Source organism: Toxorhynchites rutilus, chromosome 3 (genome assembly GCF_029784135.1).
Source record: "Toxorhynchites rutilus septentrionalis strain SRP chromosome 3, ASM2978413v1, whole genome shotgun sequence".
Classification (NCBI taxonomy): Eukaryota; Metazoa; Arthropoda; class Insecta; order Diptera; family Culicidae; genus Toxorhynchites; species Toxorhynchites rutilus.
Genome location: NC_073746.1, coordinates 75,724,020 through 75,742,542, shown reverse-complemented (window position 1 = coordinate 75,742,542; position 18,523 = coordinate 75,724,020). Strand labels below are relative to the sequence as shown.

The following is an 18,523-nucleotide window of genomic DNA, read 5'->3' as shown; positions in this document are numbered from 1 at the left end:
TTATCATTATTATCATTATTATCTTCGACACTTCACTAACTCGTAAATCGTAGTTCAATGGCGTGCCGTTTATTTCGTTTCCACCGTGAAGTGTATTCGAGAAACAGGCCCGTTGTGTACCATGAGGGGCCACGAATCCCGTAGGACTGGTGACAATCGCTGCGCCACACGTATTCGGTAGAAAGTTTCAGAGGTCGCAGTGCAATGATGTCTGTTTAAGTCTAGCCCCCGCTCTTCGTCACTATGATCTATAAGACTGACCCCCGTGTGTGGGCACCGTGAGTTGGTTCAAGATGGTAAGGAAACCAGAAAAAAGCTCTCTCTTCTTATCACCAAATCAAATACTTACCTGGATTCAACCTGTTCCTGCTCGATCACAGCGATTCACTAATTTACTTGCTTGAATAGAAAATAAAATGTAATAAATAAATGTATATACTTACCATTCTGTTCTTATTACGATGAAATTCTCTATCAAATTCAAGGTTCATCAGTTTCCGTAGTATTCGTCAGTCCACACGTTCATAGGTGAATGAGCCGGCCCTGAGATACAACAAATCAGTACCACTGAGCTAGCCAAATATTATAATGTATAGGTTGCCCCATTGTAATGCGCTTTTTCCCAATCACGTTATCTCAAAGACACGAGAATGAGCTATGCTTTCTCGGCTATAAGCGCCTCTCATTTATTCATTTATCTATGTAGTTATTTATTTACAATGATTCTACATCCCTGGTCTCCATCTAAGTCAACCACCTCGCTCGACAGACTCCTCTTCTTCCTGTTCCCACCGGGTCCGATGCGAGAACCATCTCTGCGGGGCTGTTCTCCGGCATTCTAACAACAATGTTCCGCCCGTCGCACTCGTCCAGTTTTGGCAACTTTCTGGAAGCTGGGATGGCCACAGAGTTATGTCCATTTTCCTGTACACCGCACCAAGTACTTGCACGTCCTCTTCGAGCATCCTCCATACTTCGTACCCATAGAGGACTATCGGTCGTAGAAGAAATTTGTACATATGGTGCACCTCGTACGGAGTTGAAGCCCTAGGGATTTGTGGAGCCCATAGTAGGCACGACTTCTGATGATAATGTGTCTTATTTCACGGCTGTTATCGTTGTCAGTTACTACGAGCCAAGGTAGATGAAATCTTGCCAGCGCTATTATAAAGAAGCGTGATAATAATACACCTCATCATAAAATGAAGTTGGAAGGTGTTTTCTAGGACGATAAAGAAGAACATGAACGAGAATATATCTTTCTCTGTCTGGGCCGTGTATTTGACAACTATACGAAAAGTTTTCATTTGTTTTCATTTAAATGTGTCTCCTGTTTCACTCGCTCATATTGGCTCTAGCATATATATTATACAAATGATATGTATAAAACGTCTGTCATTTTTCAGCTCATTTAATGTAATAAATCGTAATACATAATACATAATACATAATACATAACTGTCAAAGCACATCTAAACAACATATTATAACGTATAACGTGACAACAGTTATCCTGACAAAAAATTACATTCACAACTTTTTCATGCGGAATTCTATGCATAATCTATATTTCTACTGTAACAATTATGCTATAGATAAAAACACAGGAGAAAAAGCTATAACTAAATTTAGTTAAAAAAATGGATTCTGCAAACAATTTTGACTGAAAATGCTTTAGATATTTAGGGTACCTCGCTAATTATTGAATACTTTTCGAATGTTGAACAGTCTGAGGAATTCTAGCTAGAAATCAATTTCAATTGTTGTTTTCCGAACACTATCTTCAAAAACATCTGCGTTTGATAGTTACACATGTTATGTTGCCTAGTTAATAACATTTACATAACCCTTACCTTTGAAAAATGCTATTAAAATATTGTATAATCAATGATCATTTTACACTGCAATTTAAAAAAAAATTGAAATAAGAAAGTGCACCCTCAAAATATGCTTTATAATAAAAACAGCTGCGACTATTTCACTGCCACTATTTTTCCACAATGCCTGACAAAATGTTTCAACAGTTCTTCAATCATCCGGGGTCCTGTTACACTAAAATATTATATGAATAATACATTTTTAGATGCTGTTATTTTTCATCTCATATTCCATTTGTCGAACACTCCCATAACCTCAAATTGTTTGTTCCATTAGACGGGGAGCCAGAAATTTTTGAAGAATATGATATAACGTTTTTGTTTAAAAATGTGCAAGTGTAAATAAAACTGCAGTTGAAATTTAATTATGTTGGTGTTTTCTAGTGTGCAAATCAACAAATGAAAAATATACCAAAGACAACACTCCGATGTAACTGAAACGTCCACTTTTGTAAACAATTTAATATATGTGAGCATACTCAATTTTATCCTTTCATAATTTTGAATATGCGACTATACTTGTTATATCTTCGGGATCTTAGAGGTAGAAGAGACAACGACTGATACGATTTCAAACTTTTATTCGCATTACAAAATAATTAAACGGATTAAACTCAGATTGTCATGTACCGACAGAAGGTGGTATTCTCTTCGATAGTATAAAGTCTACTAAAAAAATGCGGCATTGAATGGGGTTCATAACTTCGCTGTTATTTATACTTTGAACATCAAAAGCAACAAATTGATATTCATCACATTCGAAACGATATTCGTTCTGGCATTGATTTGGAATCAAAATTCAAAAATAGAACAATTATCAGGCTGGACCGTTTAGAGAACAAAACGGCCAGAGTTCGACGAAATGAACTTTGCAAGAAATTGCACATGATTTTGTTTGCCGAGACGGTAACAACGGCATAAATAAAAACCAACCGCACACGGCTGCCTCAGGTTAAAAGTAATTTTAGCCAGCTGAAAATCATTTGGCTAAAATGAAATTCAAATATGGCATCTTGAAAAATCGAGATGAAAATAACACTGGGTGGAAAAATAAACTTCAAAACATATTGAAGAACAAAAGTTCATTTGTTCATATTCACTGGTTGTCTGGATCTGTCATTTTGATTTTCTTATGGAATATATAGGTTTTCGATGCAACCTAGCCCGAAAATCTATGCATTTGAGCTTAGCGAAGATGACTTTTTTCAACACTGAACAACACTGAATCAAGAATATTTGAACATACCTAGCTTAAGCGTTCAACATTCGGCGAGTTACCCTATATCCTAAATTTGTTATTATTTTACAACATTAACTAATTTCAAACGGCGAAATATGATTTTTTGAGAACATCTACTACACCGATTTGGCTTACTACCAGCGATATTACCAGCAAGGTAACGATTTTCAGGCAGCATCTAAGCATCCAGCCGTCAACAGCGTAATAATCATTATTCGTACACTAAAAAATGGGGGATACATCTTCAAATATACTTTAAACAATAACCAAAATACCCGAACACTTTACTTTGTTCATAACATCAAAAAAATCACGAAAATTCATTTTTCTTCGATCTTCCAGACATACGTCTCCCCTTAAGGTAGACGTTCGTCGATAGGTCAATACAAGTACAAGTGAAATTTAAATGTATCCCAATGCTGCAATGAGCTGGTTCGGTTGACCGTCATTAGCCATAATTGAACACATGCCCTAGAAGCGTTCTGCCCAAGCCATTAGCTACCGAATAAGAGAACAAAAAATACTCCGAAACCGCGAACACTCCACGACAACAGTAATTTGGTTTTAATTGTCATCCCAAATAACCAGAAATTAATTATTCAGCCCAAGCGCACATAATTTGCTTGCTTGCACGCCGCTAGCTTTTTGGAGACGATTCGTTGGCATGGAAGCAATCCAGTTCACCTCGTAATGACCCCCGACAGCAGATAACACACGACTCATCTCGATCTGAACAAAGAGAAAAAAAACACGGGAAAACGAGAAAACTGCATATAACATGAATCATGTTGTATCCTATACTGGGTGGTGTATCCTTGTAAAAAGTTCCCTCGGGAGATGTGGTATATAGGACAAACATTTTCACATCGTCTCCTTGTTTATTCATCAGTTGTGTATTTCATTCTTTCCTGTACCAGGGTTTCCAAAGCAATCATTTTAACCTATTGTTCTAAGGTTATCAGCTGTCAACATCAAAAGAGTCTGGTAACCAACACAATAATTGTTTCTACCAAAAGTTACATATTCATTCAGCGAGAATATCCACCGTATGCGCTGCTAGACATTGAATCAAACGAGGCAATGCGTTACAAGTTCTAATGATTTCTGGTATCGATTGGTTTCACTTCACCTCATTTCGGAGGTCTACACTGCAGTTAGAAGCGAACAAATGGTACAATTCCGTGTAATCTTTGTCTGCCCATGAGCTCATGAAACATCAAATTTTGGCCTCAGCATCAGCATCAATCTACCTAGCGTTATCATCAACTGTTGGAATTACTATCCCTCGATAGAGTCGACGACCCGACTCTCTGCAGCTCGATGTGTGCGATGACGTGGAAGCTGTTCCAATCGATTTCCTCGGTTCTACTTTTGCAGATGAGTCTTAACCACACGCACAGTTTTCCTGCTGCTGCCGGAAGAAGGAAAGCAGAGCAAGAACCATCATCAAACGTAGAGAGTGTCGTTCATCCATTATTCAGACGAGAAATTACTTGAGCACACACACACAAAGCGTAATGATTATTTAAATACTGCCACCGACCAGCACTGTTGCGAGAGAACATCTTTAGCAATGTAGACGACCATTAGTCGGAATGGCTCGAGAAGGGGAAAAAAATCTTGTTATCTTTTTAAAATTCTTACTCGACAAGTTTTGGAGGAAGGTAAAATTTCAGTGACCATTGAATCCTGCTATCTTAGCAGGTCAAGCTGAGCTGGCAGATTCTGAAGCCGAAACTATTTATTTTGATGATCAAATTAATTAGCAATTCGGACAGTTATGGTTTTCGATGCAAATATAATGTAAAATTAATGAGCAGTTCAACGATTTTCCCTCTATTATGTGAAGAAACTGAAACGCATTCTTCTGTCATGGACTGGACATGGTGGAATTATTTCAATACTATCGGGTGATGTTTATTTTACAATAACAAACATAACGAGCGAAAAGCAGTCAGACGTTTCCTATAGGTACAATTATCTTTTGCGTAAATGTTAAACGATTTGTTTCGTTATGTTAATCATTTACGCCAGCGGTACTCAACCTTTTTTTTCATATGGTCCACAAACACATGTTAACATGTGTCACAGGCCGCAAAAATAAATAAATAAAGAAGGGTGATGTCCAATAAACGACCGTATTGTTAACATAGAACTATGAAGTTATTGCTGGCGAGAACAAACATGAAAGAAAGTGAATAGTAAAACTCTTTGATACAAATATTTGATATCAAAGACAAAGGCCGATAAATGAATGCTGTGAGTGAGGAGGAGTGCGAACGTTTCGCGAAGCAATAGATTAGATTGTTGATTGTCCGCTGTCTAGTACACTGAAACTGGAATGATGAACTTCATGGATATCTAAGTAGCAGGGTCCGAAATCTTCGAAGGTGAAAAATGAAGACCGACTCTACTCTCAGTAGCTTCACTGCGACTAGAACTGCTTCGGCAGTCGCTGTCAGCAAAAAGTGACTTGACAAGGAAATGAATTGACTAGCGTTGACTAGTGAGGACGACTGGCGAACTAGTCCAGTCAGTGGTTATTTTAACTGACGCAACTAATGAATACAAATCTGCCTCTTCATTCAACTGACTTCAATCCGCATTTCTTCCCTCCCTCCACGAAAACATGATTCCTGATGCAAAAAAGTAGTTACCCCATCAATGGACGGTTTATTATCTACCCATCGTCATCTCAAACCAACGAACGTAGACATTTATCAAGTATGCTATATAGGTCCTCGCATTAGTATTAGTAAATAGCGAGCAAAATAGCGCGCACACACACTGCACGCTATTTTATACGTGTGAGTAATTATCGTGAACGATACAAAAAAAAATCCAGCTCACCTGTATCGTATGTCGATGCATGCATAATTATACATGGGAGAGAGAGAGGAATTCGTTTTGTGGGAAGTCACTTCAAAATACAATGAAGACAATTCGACTGGGAAGAATGAAATGATACAGTCGAGCCGGTAGAGGGAGATAGCGACTAAACGCCCGACTGACTGTTTAGTCGTTTTGGCGGAAAAACTGCGTGGAGAAGCCAAAAGTCATTTCCGACTGAATACGGATACGGTTAGTCAGATAGTCAGCTGACTATCCTCAGTTGACTATGACTTTGCCGAGCCCTACTAAGTAGTGTAGGGGATAAATCTCGGATCGCACTATAAAAGAAACACTCAGCTCGGCTATACCAATTTTAACTCCTTTATTTCGTTTGATCCACTCTTCATTGTCCCAAAAATACGCACAATAGTAGCCAATACAAATTTAGATGTGTTGCGAGACACTAGAGTGGTATCCAAAAATTTTCAAAATCCGAATTACAACAACAGTAGTTTTTCAGTATCTTCTAGCAAAATTACATCTCCAACGCAGAACTAAACACCTCAGAAAATGCAGAACGACGGAGACAAAAGCAATAGCATCGAAACAAGTTTTCACCTTCAATTTTCCACCAAAGAGCACAACTCACAGCGCTGAAAAATAACTTATGTCACTTTGAACTTGTAAACAACAATTGAAATCACGAAAATTGAATGATTGATTGAAAAAAAATCACAAATTAGTTATTCACGATTTATCAGTCATCTAGCGATCAGCTAGCGATCGAACGGTAGTAATAGTTTCCAGATGGTGTTTCTCAAGGTCTAGTTATTTGGTTTGGTTTTCCAAATTGGTCTTTTTCAAGAGTAGAGGTGAATGAACAGAGAAAGCTAGAAGCCTCTACAATTCAAAACAAATCCAAACACACTATTGAATCCAGCTTCAACCAAAAATGAATATAAAATAGATTCTTAGAATGTTTTGAAACTTTAACTCTTTAGTCGAAGGTTCTAGTGGCCCTGAAAAGAACCGATGGGTTTGCGTTGTTTTGTAGATTTTTGTAGTCTTGTAGTTTTGTAGACTGATGATGGTTGATTCATGATTCATTCTTGTTCTCGTGAGAACAATACACACACTCAGAACAATAAACGTAACGCGCTCAGCATGCATTGCGACATTTTTCTCGACACAATGCAACTGCAGGTGACTATATATTGGTTTGTGATTTCAATAGTTCGATTTCGAAGCAGCTTTGAACTATTGAATCAAGTTTTTGGTCAATAAGTAACCAGCATTACTCATACACGTTTTATCTTTCGAATGAAGTGATTGACTACACACTTCGTTCAACCGACAAAAAGGTATTAACCCTCAAAAATTTGTACTCCAAACGTAACGCTCTTGTATTAAACATTTTAAATTAATACCCCAGTACAGATTCAAATATGATGTGATGCAGAAATACGGCGGCATTCTTCACCAATCAGCATGCAAATCGACGCGGTTGCCACACCGAACAAAATTGCACCATACTGGGCGATATCTATCCCTCGTTCTTCCTTAGAATCGAGCAAAATGTGTGGGTGACACCAGTATCAAGATTGACTGCTGTCTGATAGCTGGTGCGAAACGACTTGAATGATGGCGATGATGATGATGATGTTTTGAATTATAGAGACTTTCATTCGTCTCTAGCCTTAAAAAAGACTAAAACGTAAAACTAAACTAAACTCTCGGCCTTGAAAAGATCAATCTCGAAAGTCTCGCTGCGGCCTGGTCGCTAGCTAGATGACTGATGTGAATACTGTAATTTGAAATCTGCGAATGGCTTGTTTATACTCAATGAGGGGACTACGGCGGATCTTAGATTGCAATATTTTCTCTGTCAACATTGTCCGTTGCACGAATGCTGCATTTGCATTTCTAGCGACCGATTTCGCTGGTCTAGTTAGCACTAATATTTAAATTTTGTACCTTGGTCACGGAAACACAGCAGGAAAATGTGTATTCTTCCAATTTTGGGTCATTTGAATCGTTTATGGGTTAGGGAACCGTAATGTATAACACACCCAAAAAAAATAGAAAATTTATGATTCAATTGGAATGCAAACCATCAAAATCCGTTCAGAGCCACAGTAATTATTAGCGTTAAAACTATTTCACGTGAAAACGTGACCTGTTTTCTGATTTGGTACCATTACAGAAAGACCAAGTCTTATGTAAAAAAATAGGTAATCATTTTATATTCATATTTTCATATCCATATTTTCATTTTTATTCACTAACGTCAACAGGATTAGCAACTAAATAAACTATCTAATGAGTAAATGTGTAATGAGTAATAATATGTAATGTGTCAAACTTCATTATTCTCATCTCATGTTTCCTAGAGGATTTCTTTAGTTCTCGTGATTGTTACACATACAAATGGTAACGGTCCAGTCGGCCCAACCAAAAGAGCCGGGTGGGCCGCAGGTTGAGTATGACTGATTTACGCCGACGACTTCGGCCATTTTGAATGTTCAGCTAATTTTTGACAGCTGCTTCCATGTGTTTTGGCTCGTCTTTGATTTTTTTACTATTCCAAAAAACGGATCAATGAATCTTCATCAAACTTTATGTAAAAAAATATTAAATGCGCGGACGCATTCCGAATGTTGACTACCGTGGTCCAAAGTAACGTTTACCTGTCAAAATTTAACTGAACACAACTGAAGCACAAATGAAAGTCATGATAACCAAAATAACGCCACAAAAACATCGAAAAACGAATATTCGTAACTCGTGTAAATTCAAAGATTGCGAAACTTTTTAAATAGACCACGTCTAAATCAAGATTGTGTAATAATGTGAAATAATAATGTCTGAAATTCTTCAGATTCAACTGAGCGTTAGGGAATTTTAATGTATAGCATATCAAACAAAGTTTCTAGAATTTCCGAATTATGTGCAAATCTTTGAAACCCATACATAGCAAAATAATTATTAACTTTAAAACTACATCATAAAAACGTGACATGGTAACCCTCCTGAAAGAAGCAGTCTTACAAAAACACAAAACAAAAAAAAGCTCAAACGTATACCTCGGTTATATTTGCGGAACCCGTTTTTTCAGACCACTGTAAGCTTTTACATACTCACAAAAACTCAATTTTATGTTCTCAGAATTCTTTTAATACCGAATATATATGGAATGTGAGAATAACATGTGTAACAGGGATGCCAAAGTCAACCCGTCCTTTGTATGTGTCTTCAAACATATTCTAAACACAGTATTTAAGATGAGACCCCAACCTAGAGAGCCAAGAAATATGGGGTTTTGACGATTTATTATGCCGTTTTAGATTTTGTTGAATTTAGAAGTCGTGTTCGAATCCCTTGCAGCGTGTTTAAGGTACGTTTGAAGATGAATTAAAAAAAAATGGGGCGAAAAATATAGCTCATCAACACCTTCGACGCCCCGTCACCCAGATATGGGTGACACTTTCCTCGCTCGAATTGAGTATGATTTTTAGTAGGTATTTGATAGAATAGACACCTAAATATAACCATAGGATATGAAGAAAAATAATAAAATAATAACCATAATATTATACTGTTTATACTATTCTTTTTATTAATTTATAGTACGTATGGTTTGTACTGCAGTTTTTTGCAAAACCCCTATAATATGACTTTGGCATGTGTTATTGTCATCAATTCGTCTTCAATTGGAAACAAACATTGCTAGATAATTTAGAAGTTATCTACGAACTGAGCTTGATATTCATTTAATAATTTAATCGCAAGTTGGGCTCTGCAAGAAACTCAAAAACATCGCGTTGGGCGACGAACGTGTTAACGCGTCGTAAAGCCGAGCACATAGTAAATGCGAAGCGGGGAATCGATAAATTGGATGTACGCAAGGCTCATCGCGTGCATACTGATCGCTTTAGTGAAATTCGAAATGAAATCGAACTAAAAATGCAGATTTTAAAAACTTGTATTTTTGATTCGAATGAAAGTTTGTATTCCGTATAAAATATAGTTTTACCATAATGATGTATTTGGAAAAAATGTTGAAAATTATAAGCAAATTAAGAAAATTTCATGAAAATGGCGGGATAACACGACAAACCTATTAAAAGAGCCTATTTACTATAAAAAGACAATAAATTAGAAATATATTTTTAAATATCTCGAAAATGGCTGCATTTAGAAGGAGATTGATGAAAAGCTTTTTTTTTTGTTTTAAATCACATCATAATTCAAAATTTGTGGCTAAAAATGATTGTTAACATACAAAAATTCGAAGTTTCGAGAATTCATAAAAATTTGATGTTCCATAAAGTTCGTCAAAAATAGTTTTACCATCTTGTACTCATTTTTTAAATTTTCTACATGACTTCTATTTTATATGAAAAAAATGAAAACAAAATTAAAAAATCTATTTAAAAAAAATGGATTTCTGTCTGTCTGTCTGGTTATTATGGACTCGGAAACCACTGAACCGATCGACATGAAAACTAGTATGTAGGGGTTTTTGGGGTCGGAGAAGGTTCTTATGATAGTTCGAAACCCTTCCATCCTCTCTAAAAGGGGTGCTCCCATAGAAATGAAACACAAATTTCTGAATAACTCGAGAACTAATCAGGCAAATTGAGCCATATTTGACATGTGTAGGTTTCCCCTTCCTCCTCTGGAAGGGTGTTACGGACAGTTCTTTATGTATGCATAGATTGCAATAAAGTAGGAAATTCCATAAGGAATAAGAGGAGACCAAATAAGATAAGGAAATAAGACCCGGCAGAGCGATCCCATAAAAATAATGCACATATTTCAACCAAACATATTCCAACACAACATGAAAATTGAAAAATTTCGAAAAACTCTGAAGAAAAATGAGAAAATTCGAAAAATTCAATTCGCACGTGTTCTACAATTATATATTGACAAGCGTTGTTAGTCCATTTGGTGTTTGCGGTGACCAAATTGATCTTCGTTCGAAAGTGGAAATAGATTTTAATGTGATAAAACGCACTCCTATATCGTCTTCTTCTATATAAATAAAAATGGATGGCCGAATGTGTTGATAAGAGGTAAACTCGAGAAAAGAATTGTCCGATTCAGGGCTGTGTTTATTCTGCCATATTTTCTATATCAATCATTTATTCCATGTAACGGAGAAACATGTTATTTGCAAGTGGATGAAAAATCTTGCACGAGAATCTGAAAATGTCTGAAAATAATCTGATATTATAATGTCAAGTTTTGGTAGAAGTACTGAAATTTTATAGCAAATAATAATTCTAAAGGATAGATTAGTAGATCAATCAATGAACAGTTCTGCGAATGGATACATGAACGTGCGCTTAGTAAGAAAACGTGGATGTGATAACGAAAAATAAATTTTGTGCGGAACGAAATTTTGCCGTTTCAGCTAGTACATATATAAATTTAAAAAAAATAATAAAAAATACAATGAATTAGAAATGTTTTTTTCAAATATCTCGAGAATGGCTGCATTTAGAAGAAGATTGATAATGAGCTTTTTTATTTTAAATCACATCAGGATTCATAATTTGGGAATAAAAATAATTGTTAACATACAAAAATTCGAAGTTTCGAAAATTCATAAAAATTCGATGTTCCACAAAGTTCCTCAAAAATAGTTTTGTAATGTGTAACTTAGATATTTCAAATTAATTTTTTTTTTTTGTAAATAAAAAAAACCTAATTTTTTTCTCAGTGTATATTTTTTCAACAATTTCTCTTACTAAAATCAATACCCCCTTTTCAAAAGTTACACTTAAGTCAGAAAAATCCCAAATGCTGTGGAATTCTCATATTTCCTCCAACCCAAACGGAATACAAACTTAAATTCGGATAAAAAATACTTATATTTTGTCATTTGTCGATTTCTTTTGGAAAGCTCTTTAGCCCTTTTTACATTGACCTCAGAATAAAGGCCCATTTATACGTTGCTAGTAGCTGACTTAACAGTGAGCAGCTACTGGGCTGGTGAACTCGCTTAACAATTGGTTGGCTCGAATTGTCCGTTCACACAGTGTGAGTTGCTGACGAGAAACTAGATACTACTGCATTGGCTTACCAGGGATGCCAGATGATTTTTCAAATGTCCATCAAATAGTCAGAAACACCAATCAGGTCCGAATTTGACAGATAATTGATCTGAAATCGACTTCCCTATTGGCAGTTTTCGTCTCAGGTTTTCAGTTGCATTTATCATTACACTATTTCATCGCGAAATAAACGCTGACCATGTATAAAAATACACTGTGCTGAATTTCTTTGAACTGAAGGTATTATCCGAAAAACAGAAAGGCAAAAGGATTAGAGCCAGAAATTGGATGCAAGGAAAAGGAGCAACAAATACAATATTAAAGGAACTCTACGATGATGATACTCTAGAGTACAGAGCAGTGTTGAGAAAAACACCTGAATAAGTGGAAAGACTGTTGGATTTCATTGGTCCAAAGATAGATACCAAGATACACTCATGAGGGATCCTATACCTGCAAGAGTGAAATTAAAAAACGACATTGATGTGCCTTTTTTCTGGAATATCGTTCAAATTGTTGTCGATATTTTTAGAATCTCGAAAGCATTCATAGCAAGGATAATTCCGGAAGTATGTAATGCTATAAATGGTAGTCTAAAAGATTTTTTTTTTATCCCGTTTATTTATTTATTAGGCTCATTAGCATTTTAGCTGTAACAGAGCCGGGTTTAATCGTGTACATGTACATATGTTTATGTTTCTATAAATTGTGAATTACACAGTAGTTAGTAGTAGCCATTTGGGCGTTAAGTTTTCTGTTCCATTACATTATGGTAAATTACACAGTAGTAGCCATTTAGGCGTAAGGGTATTCTTTCTGTTCTTCCATTGTTCAGCAGACCGGACAGCGGAGACAGTTGATTTGATCATTGTTGGGTTATTTATAGAACAGCAGCCCGATGTTTCTTGCAGAGCAGAGCAGTTGTATGGATGAATCGATCTTTGTTCCACCGTGGATCGATTTCCATCGCTGATGATGGTTGCCTGGACGTAGTTATTCTATAACAACACAAAGATGGTCAATTGAGGGCCCTGAGTTTGAGCTCACGATCGATCGCTTGGTAAGCGAACGCGTAACCAAGTGGCTACGAAGACCCCCTAAAAGATTTTTTTAAATTTTATTTATTTCGCCTTGCCAGCAGCTTCGTCTACCAATTTTTGAAATGAAAACGATAGTAGTTTTGCAGGTGGAAGAAATATGCGTCAAAAATTAAAAAAAAAAAGAATGAAAATGTACTTTTTTGAATCGAATATGTGTTTTGTTTCTTAGAACAAGATATTTTTTTGTAAGTTGTGAGTGAATTTTGAATGAAAATTGTGCCTGATAATGATTCTATATTAGAGATTTTCAAGAAAACTATCCCAAAAAGAAAGCAAAATAAAATAACAACGATTTCGTTTTAAAGTCTATAAATATCTTCGCATATTTTCAAATATCTTAAAAATAGTGACATTTCTTCACATTTGGTATCCCTGATTCGAACGCTAAATTCTTTTTTTGACATTTTAAGGGATGCGAGTGCGAGTAAATTCAAAAAACTTTGAAGTAGCTCGCACGCTGGATCACACATGGCACTAACTGGCATAATGTGTTCACACGGTGTGAGTAGCTGCACTGCAGTAACTGACTAGACCGACTCGTATGCTTACTCGCACCGTCTGAACCCGGCTTGAATTTCGAGAAACGAAAACGAAATAACTTTAATAAATAACTTTTTTGGACAAGTAGGCACTTGTCCAAAAAAGTTATTTATTATTATTTTTCATATTCTAGAATATTGTTGAATGAAATGTATAAATTAATGTTAGTGGCGTGGAATATTTATTGAATAAAATGCATAAGATCATTACCGGACTATTTTTATTTGATTTCAGTACCTTTTTGTAACTGCATTGAACGGCTCCATATATTAACTATTCGTCGATATAAGCGCAATTCACATACAACATCCACGTCACGTTCACGTTCCATCACGTCACGTTGCGTCAATTATTCTCCCATGCAATTCCTATTGAAGCATTCACATACACCAGCAACAGCAAGTCCAAGTTGCCGTTGTCGGTGTATGTGAATGTTTGCATAAGAACTGCTTGGAAGAATAATTGACGAAACGTGAACGTGACGTGGATGTTGTATGTGAATCGCACTATATTCGTCGTTAGATTCATAATAAAAAAATAAAATATAAAATATTAATGTTTGACTTTCGTATAGTTATTCGCTAAATATAATGGTCATACATAAACACACTTGTGAAAGAATTTCGATTGTGGAAGAATTGTAAACAGTAAACTATAAACTAATCGGTGGCTTATGGTATTTTTTAACAGTTACAGTTTCGGGGATATTTCGACGTAGGATTACGTCTTTCGGGAACATATTGGGGTACAAATTGAAAATCGAGCACATCGTGAAAATTATCCAATTTCAAACGCTTATTGCTCAGTCATTTCATGATGGATTGATGAATTTTGTGCGTCAATCGATTCTGGCACTCCATAACAATTTTTCATATTGAAGAAAATAATATATGTCATGAAACTAACTATCGAACTATTGAAAAATCTCAACCCCTATCCTAACGGAAATACTCTCTTTTGGTTGGTTGAAATTGACGATACATGTGGCGGTTCCCTAACAGAGACATCAAAACCAAGCAACCTGGGGGTAATCGGCATTGCAAATACATGAAAGAAGGGGGAGCTTTTGCTCCCACCGAAATGTGTTCCCTGACAGAGACATCTAAACCAAGCTGCCTGGAGGAAATCGACATTGCAAATACATGAAAGTAGGGGGAACTTTTCTTTCCACCGAGAAGTGTTCCCTAACAGAGACATCAAAACCAAGGTGCCTGGGTGAACTCGGCATTGCCAATATATGCAAGTCGGGGGCATTTTTATATTCCAAGTTGGGTGAGGGATACGATTAATTCTAGCAAATAAAATTTAAATCTGGAACTTTAGTGTTGGTTGCTTCGTGAAATTTCATATCAATGACGGATCGTGTATTGTGAAAAATTTAGCACAAGTGTAAGTGTAAAATTGTTGTGTTAAAAATCACTTGATATATGAAACGATTTATTTTAATTTTCATAAATAAAAACCAAAGTGTGTTCCCGCTCGAGAACGGGTCGTTCGGTTTAAGCTGTCTGTTTTGTTATGTTCATTTTCACTCAAGAAAGGTTTATACGGCGAGAAAAATTGGAAAAGTGAAGAAATATTAGAAAATGTGATTTTCCACATGCTCTATATATAGTATAGGTGTTGGTGTTGTTAGTCCAATTAAAATTCGCATTGGGTTGAATAAACATTCAGAAACTAAAAATAATAAAAGAAAATTATCTTTTCCATTTCAAATATTTTTCTCTACATTAAAGTAACATGTTTTTACTGATGTGAAAAATTGATAATTGTGTTCGGTATTGGTCATTAATTATTATATATAAATTAGTGAGTCTTTTTTTTCATCCATACATAACACCGGCGGCATCTAATCTAGGATCACAGAGGGCGGTTTTCATCATATCTCGTTCCACTTCAGCATTTTTTATATGATACGTACTGTCCAACGACTGTTTGCCATCCTTCTGTCATCAGCACTCGGTAAACACTGGTGGAGTGAACAAACAATACCGAACAACCAAACAAAACGGCTCTTTTCAGAGCCACCAAATCATTATCAAAGAGTTTGCCGATGTTAATTTTCCAACATATCAAAAATCAACAGATAGACTAACGGAATCCTACGTCAATTATGCGGTCGTGTCTCGGACACAACCCTCCTGTGACTTTTTTTTTATAATGAACAATATCAACAAAAAACAAAAGAAAGAAAAGGAAGCTCCTAGAAATCCTTTTATATCATCTTCTTATGCCCTATCTATAAAAAGGCATTAATTCTTAGTTTACCAAGAATACAGAGACAAAGAATATTAGAAATATGCCAACTTTATATTCCACAATCTTTATCATCTGGTGATTATCTAGAAGGTCGGTATACATTCTTCTCTTCGATAAAAGACCCGAAAAACACGCAACAACTGCATGAAATGTAAAAAATATGTTTTTTTCGTGCATGCAGTTATGCTATGTTCTGATTCTTATGGCGGGTTTACATTAGAGAGATCTATAGCTATAGATGGATTTATTCACGTCACGTGAAATTAGGTGTAAACGGGTGAGAATAAATATGATACACTTATTCGAGGTATATATAACTTGAATAAATTCAGCATATGTAAACGCTTGCGAATTTCTCACTGGTGAGAAATCACTAAAGTTGGATGCAGTTCTACTTGAGGTGAATAAATTCACCGAAAATATGAATATATTCATTTATAAGTTCATTTATAAGTTCATTGATTGAAGTGCGATTTCTATGAATCTCATCATATTTCTTCACATGAATATACCCACCTTTACTCCAATGAAAACACATTCGATTAATACGTTTTTATATTATTTTATAGCTCTTTATACTTCCATGAATTATACTCAGTTGCTTAGTTTCAATTCATAACAATGAAAAATTCAAATTTCATTATTTGTGTTGGACTATCAAAAATTACTCTGTTTTGAGGAGTCTGAATTAGATGACTATTAAAACATAATAAAGACGAAGAAAACATATTTTTTGAAGTTCTTTCATTTAATCATACCCTCTTCTTAAAATCCTAGAGGAACTTCGCCGTCTCAACGTAGTATTACTTGCGTCATTTTTATTAGTACTTAGTTGAGATTTCTATGCAAAATAACACGCCTTGAATGCATTCTGAGTGGCAAGCTCTAGAATACGCGTGATCACAGTGCAAGTCGGAGGAAATTTCTTTGACGAAAAAATCCCCCGACCAGAACGGGAATCGAACCCGAACACCCGGCATGTTAGTTATGACGCTAACCTCTCGGCCAAGGGAGCAATGGCAACATTACAGAGAAGTTCAATTTTCGGTCTGTGACACCGTGCGCGAGTATATGTGTTATGATTTTGCACGCGAGTACAGGAGGGTTAATTGTTAATAATACCATAAGACGTTCAAAATTATATATTAAATTTCCTCAAAGATAAACTATGATCATGATTTGTCCGATTTTAGAAATCATCATTTTTGAATGAAAGAATCGAATTTTCAAGAAGATGCATTTCTCATTGCTTGAGTTTACTGTCATCATATTGATCCATAGATAATTCAGGATTTCTTCAAAATATTGCCTTATAATACAGAGAAACTTTATTTCTGCTACGCACGAAGGACACCACAAACGAACTGCAACGCGCCAAACGGCTACCGTAGTAATCATGTGGACAAACCAACATCAGCGCATTGGACAGATGATAATCAGAGTTGAGGTCATCGAAATGCATTAATAGCATAATTTAGATATATAAATTTGATACGAATGGTGTGCAAGGACGATGCACAATATTTATAAGTGTTATAATTTTGAAAAGGTCTGAATACGTACCAAAAAATCATCTGGTGATTGATTGAAAGTTAGTTCAACGCATTGACACCAATAGAAAATGGATTTTATAAACCTTGAATGTGAATGCGAACATCCGTAAAAATATCCTATAAAACTACGGTAAATCATGAAAAAGACAATTTTATTTCTATATGTCGGATCATTTGAATACCTGTTTTGACACAGGTGCGCTGAACTAGAACATTCGAAAAAGTGGAGAAACCATGATCATATTTTCGACTGGGCAAACTAACGTCATTTTGGCCAAAAATGTAAAAATAAAACTTTAGTTTTTTTCGATTTTCCAAGTGTGAGTCCCTTCTTAAAGCAGTTGCCTAAAAAAAGTGTGAGGATATAAACTTCATTTTCTATAATTTACAAAGAACTGATGGATTCTACATTTATTCTTAAATAACTAAAATATTCTAATACGAAATTGAGTACAGCCTAATATCTATATTTTGTCGAATAATCCTTTGGCGATACCACCAGACCTCGTCCCTTACGTGCTCCTCGGTATACCGTTTCAATGATATCAATCATTTCCTGTTTATCCTCCAATGGCCAATTGATTTTGTTGTTATTACCAGTGCCCAAGTCGATCATAATGTGCTTATTACGGAAAAAGAACATCACCGTGCAAGGATCGTACAATTCGTACATCTTGTTGAAATCAGGAACAGCAGTTATATCCACCAGATAGATAACGGCAAAATTCTTCACCTTTTCCGCTATACTATACAGTACCTCATCCATTTTCATGCACGTAGGATCCCAATCGTGGCCAAAACGTATTACCTGCAATCATAAAAAATAAAAAATAGATTACCTTTCCGGAACATTCTGGACCACAACGAAGCAACAACTTACGACAACGCGGTCCTCTTCTGATAGAATGGCCTGATCCACCTGCCATCCATTGTGTAAATGTGCCAACATATAAGACATCCTGATAAAATGCTGCTATCGTTCCGTTGTTTAAATAGAACAATCTATTTACGAAGAGAACGGACAAATCTTCGAAACGTTGATTTTAGGTTTAATGGAAAT

At 35.8% G+C, this 18,523-nt stretch overlaps 1 protein-coding gene across 1 annotated transcript; it reads right to left on the bottom strand.

Moving 5' to 3' along the window:
* Positions 1 to 17,598: 17,598 nt before the first annotated feature.
* On the bottom strand, positions 17,599 to 18,523 carry LOC129777742 (thioredoxin-like protein 4A). Its single transcript, XM_055784201.1, has 2 exons — positions 18,344 to 18,523; positions 17,599 to 18,271 (listed from the first exon to the last, which is right to left on the bottom strand). Exons 1-2 carry the CDS (start codon positions 18,419 to 18,421, stop codon positions 17,921 to 17,923), a joined length of 429 nt encoding a protein of 142 aa, XP_055640176.1. The 5' UTR covers positions 18,422 to 18,523; the 3' UTR covers positions 17,599 to 17,920.

Coding starts and splice junctions, on each gene's coding strand:
- LOC129777742 (XM_055784201.1), bottom strand. CDS start 18,421: ATGTCTTATATGTTGGCACATTTACACAATGGATGGCAGGTGGATCAG. Junction 18,272..18,343: donor CAGAAGAGGACCGCGTTGTC/GTAAGTTGTTGC, acceptor TTATGATTGCAG/GTAATACGTTTTGGCCACGA.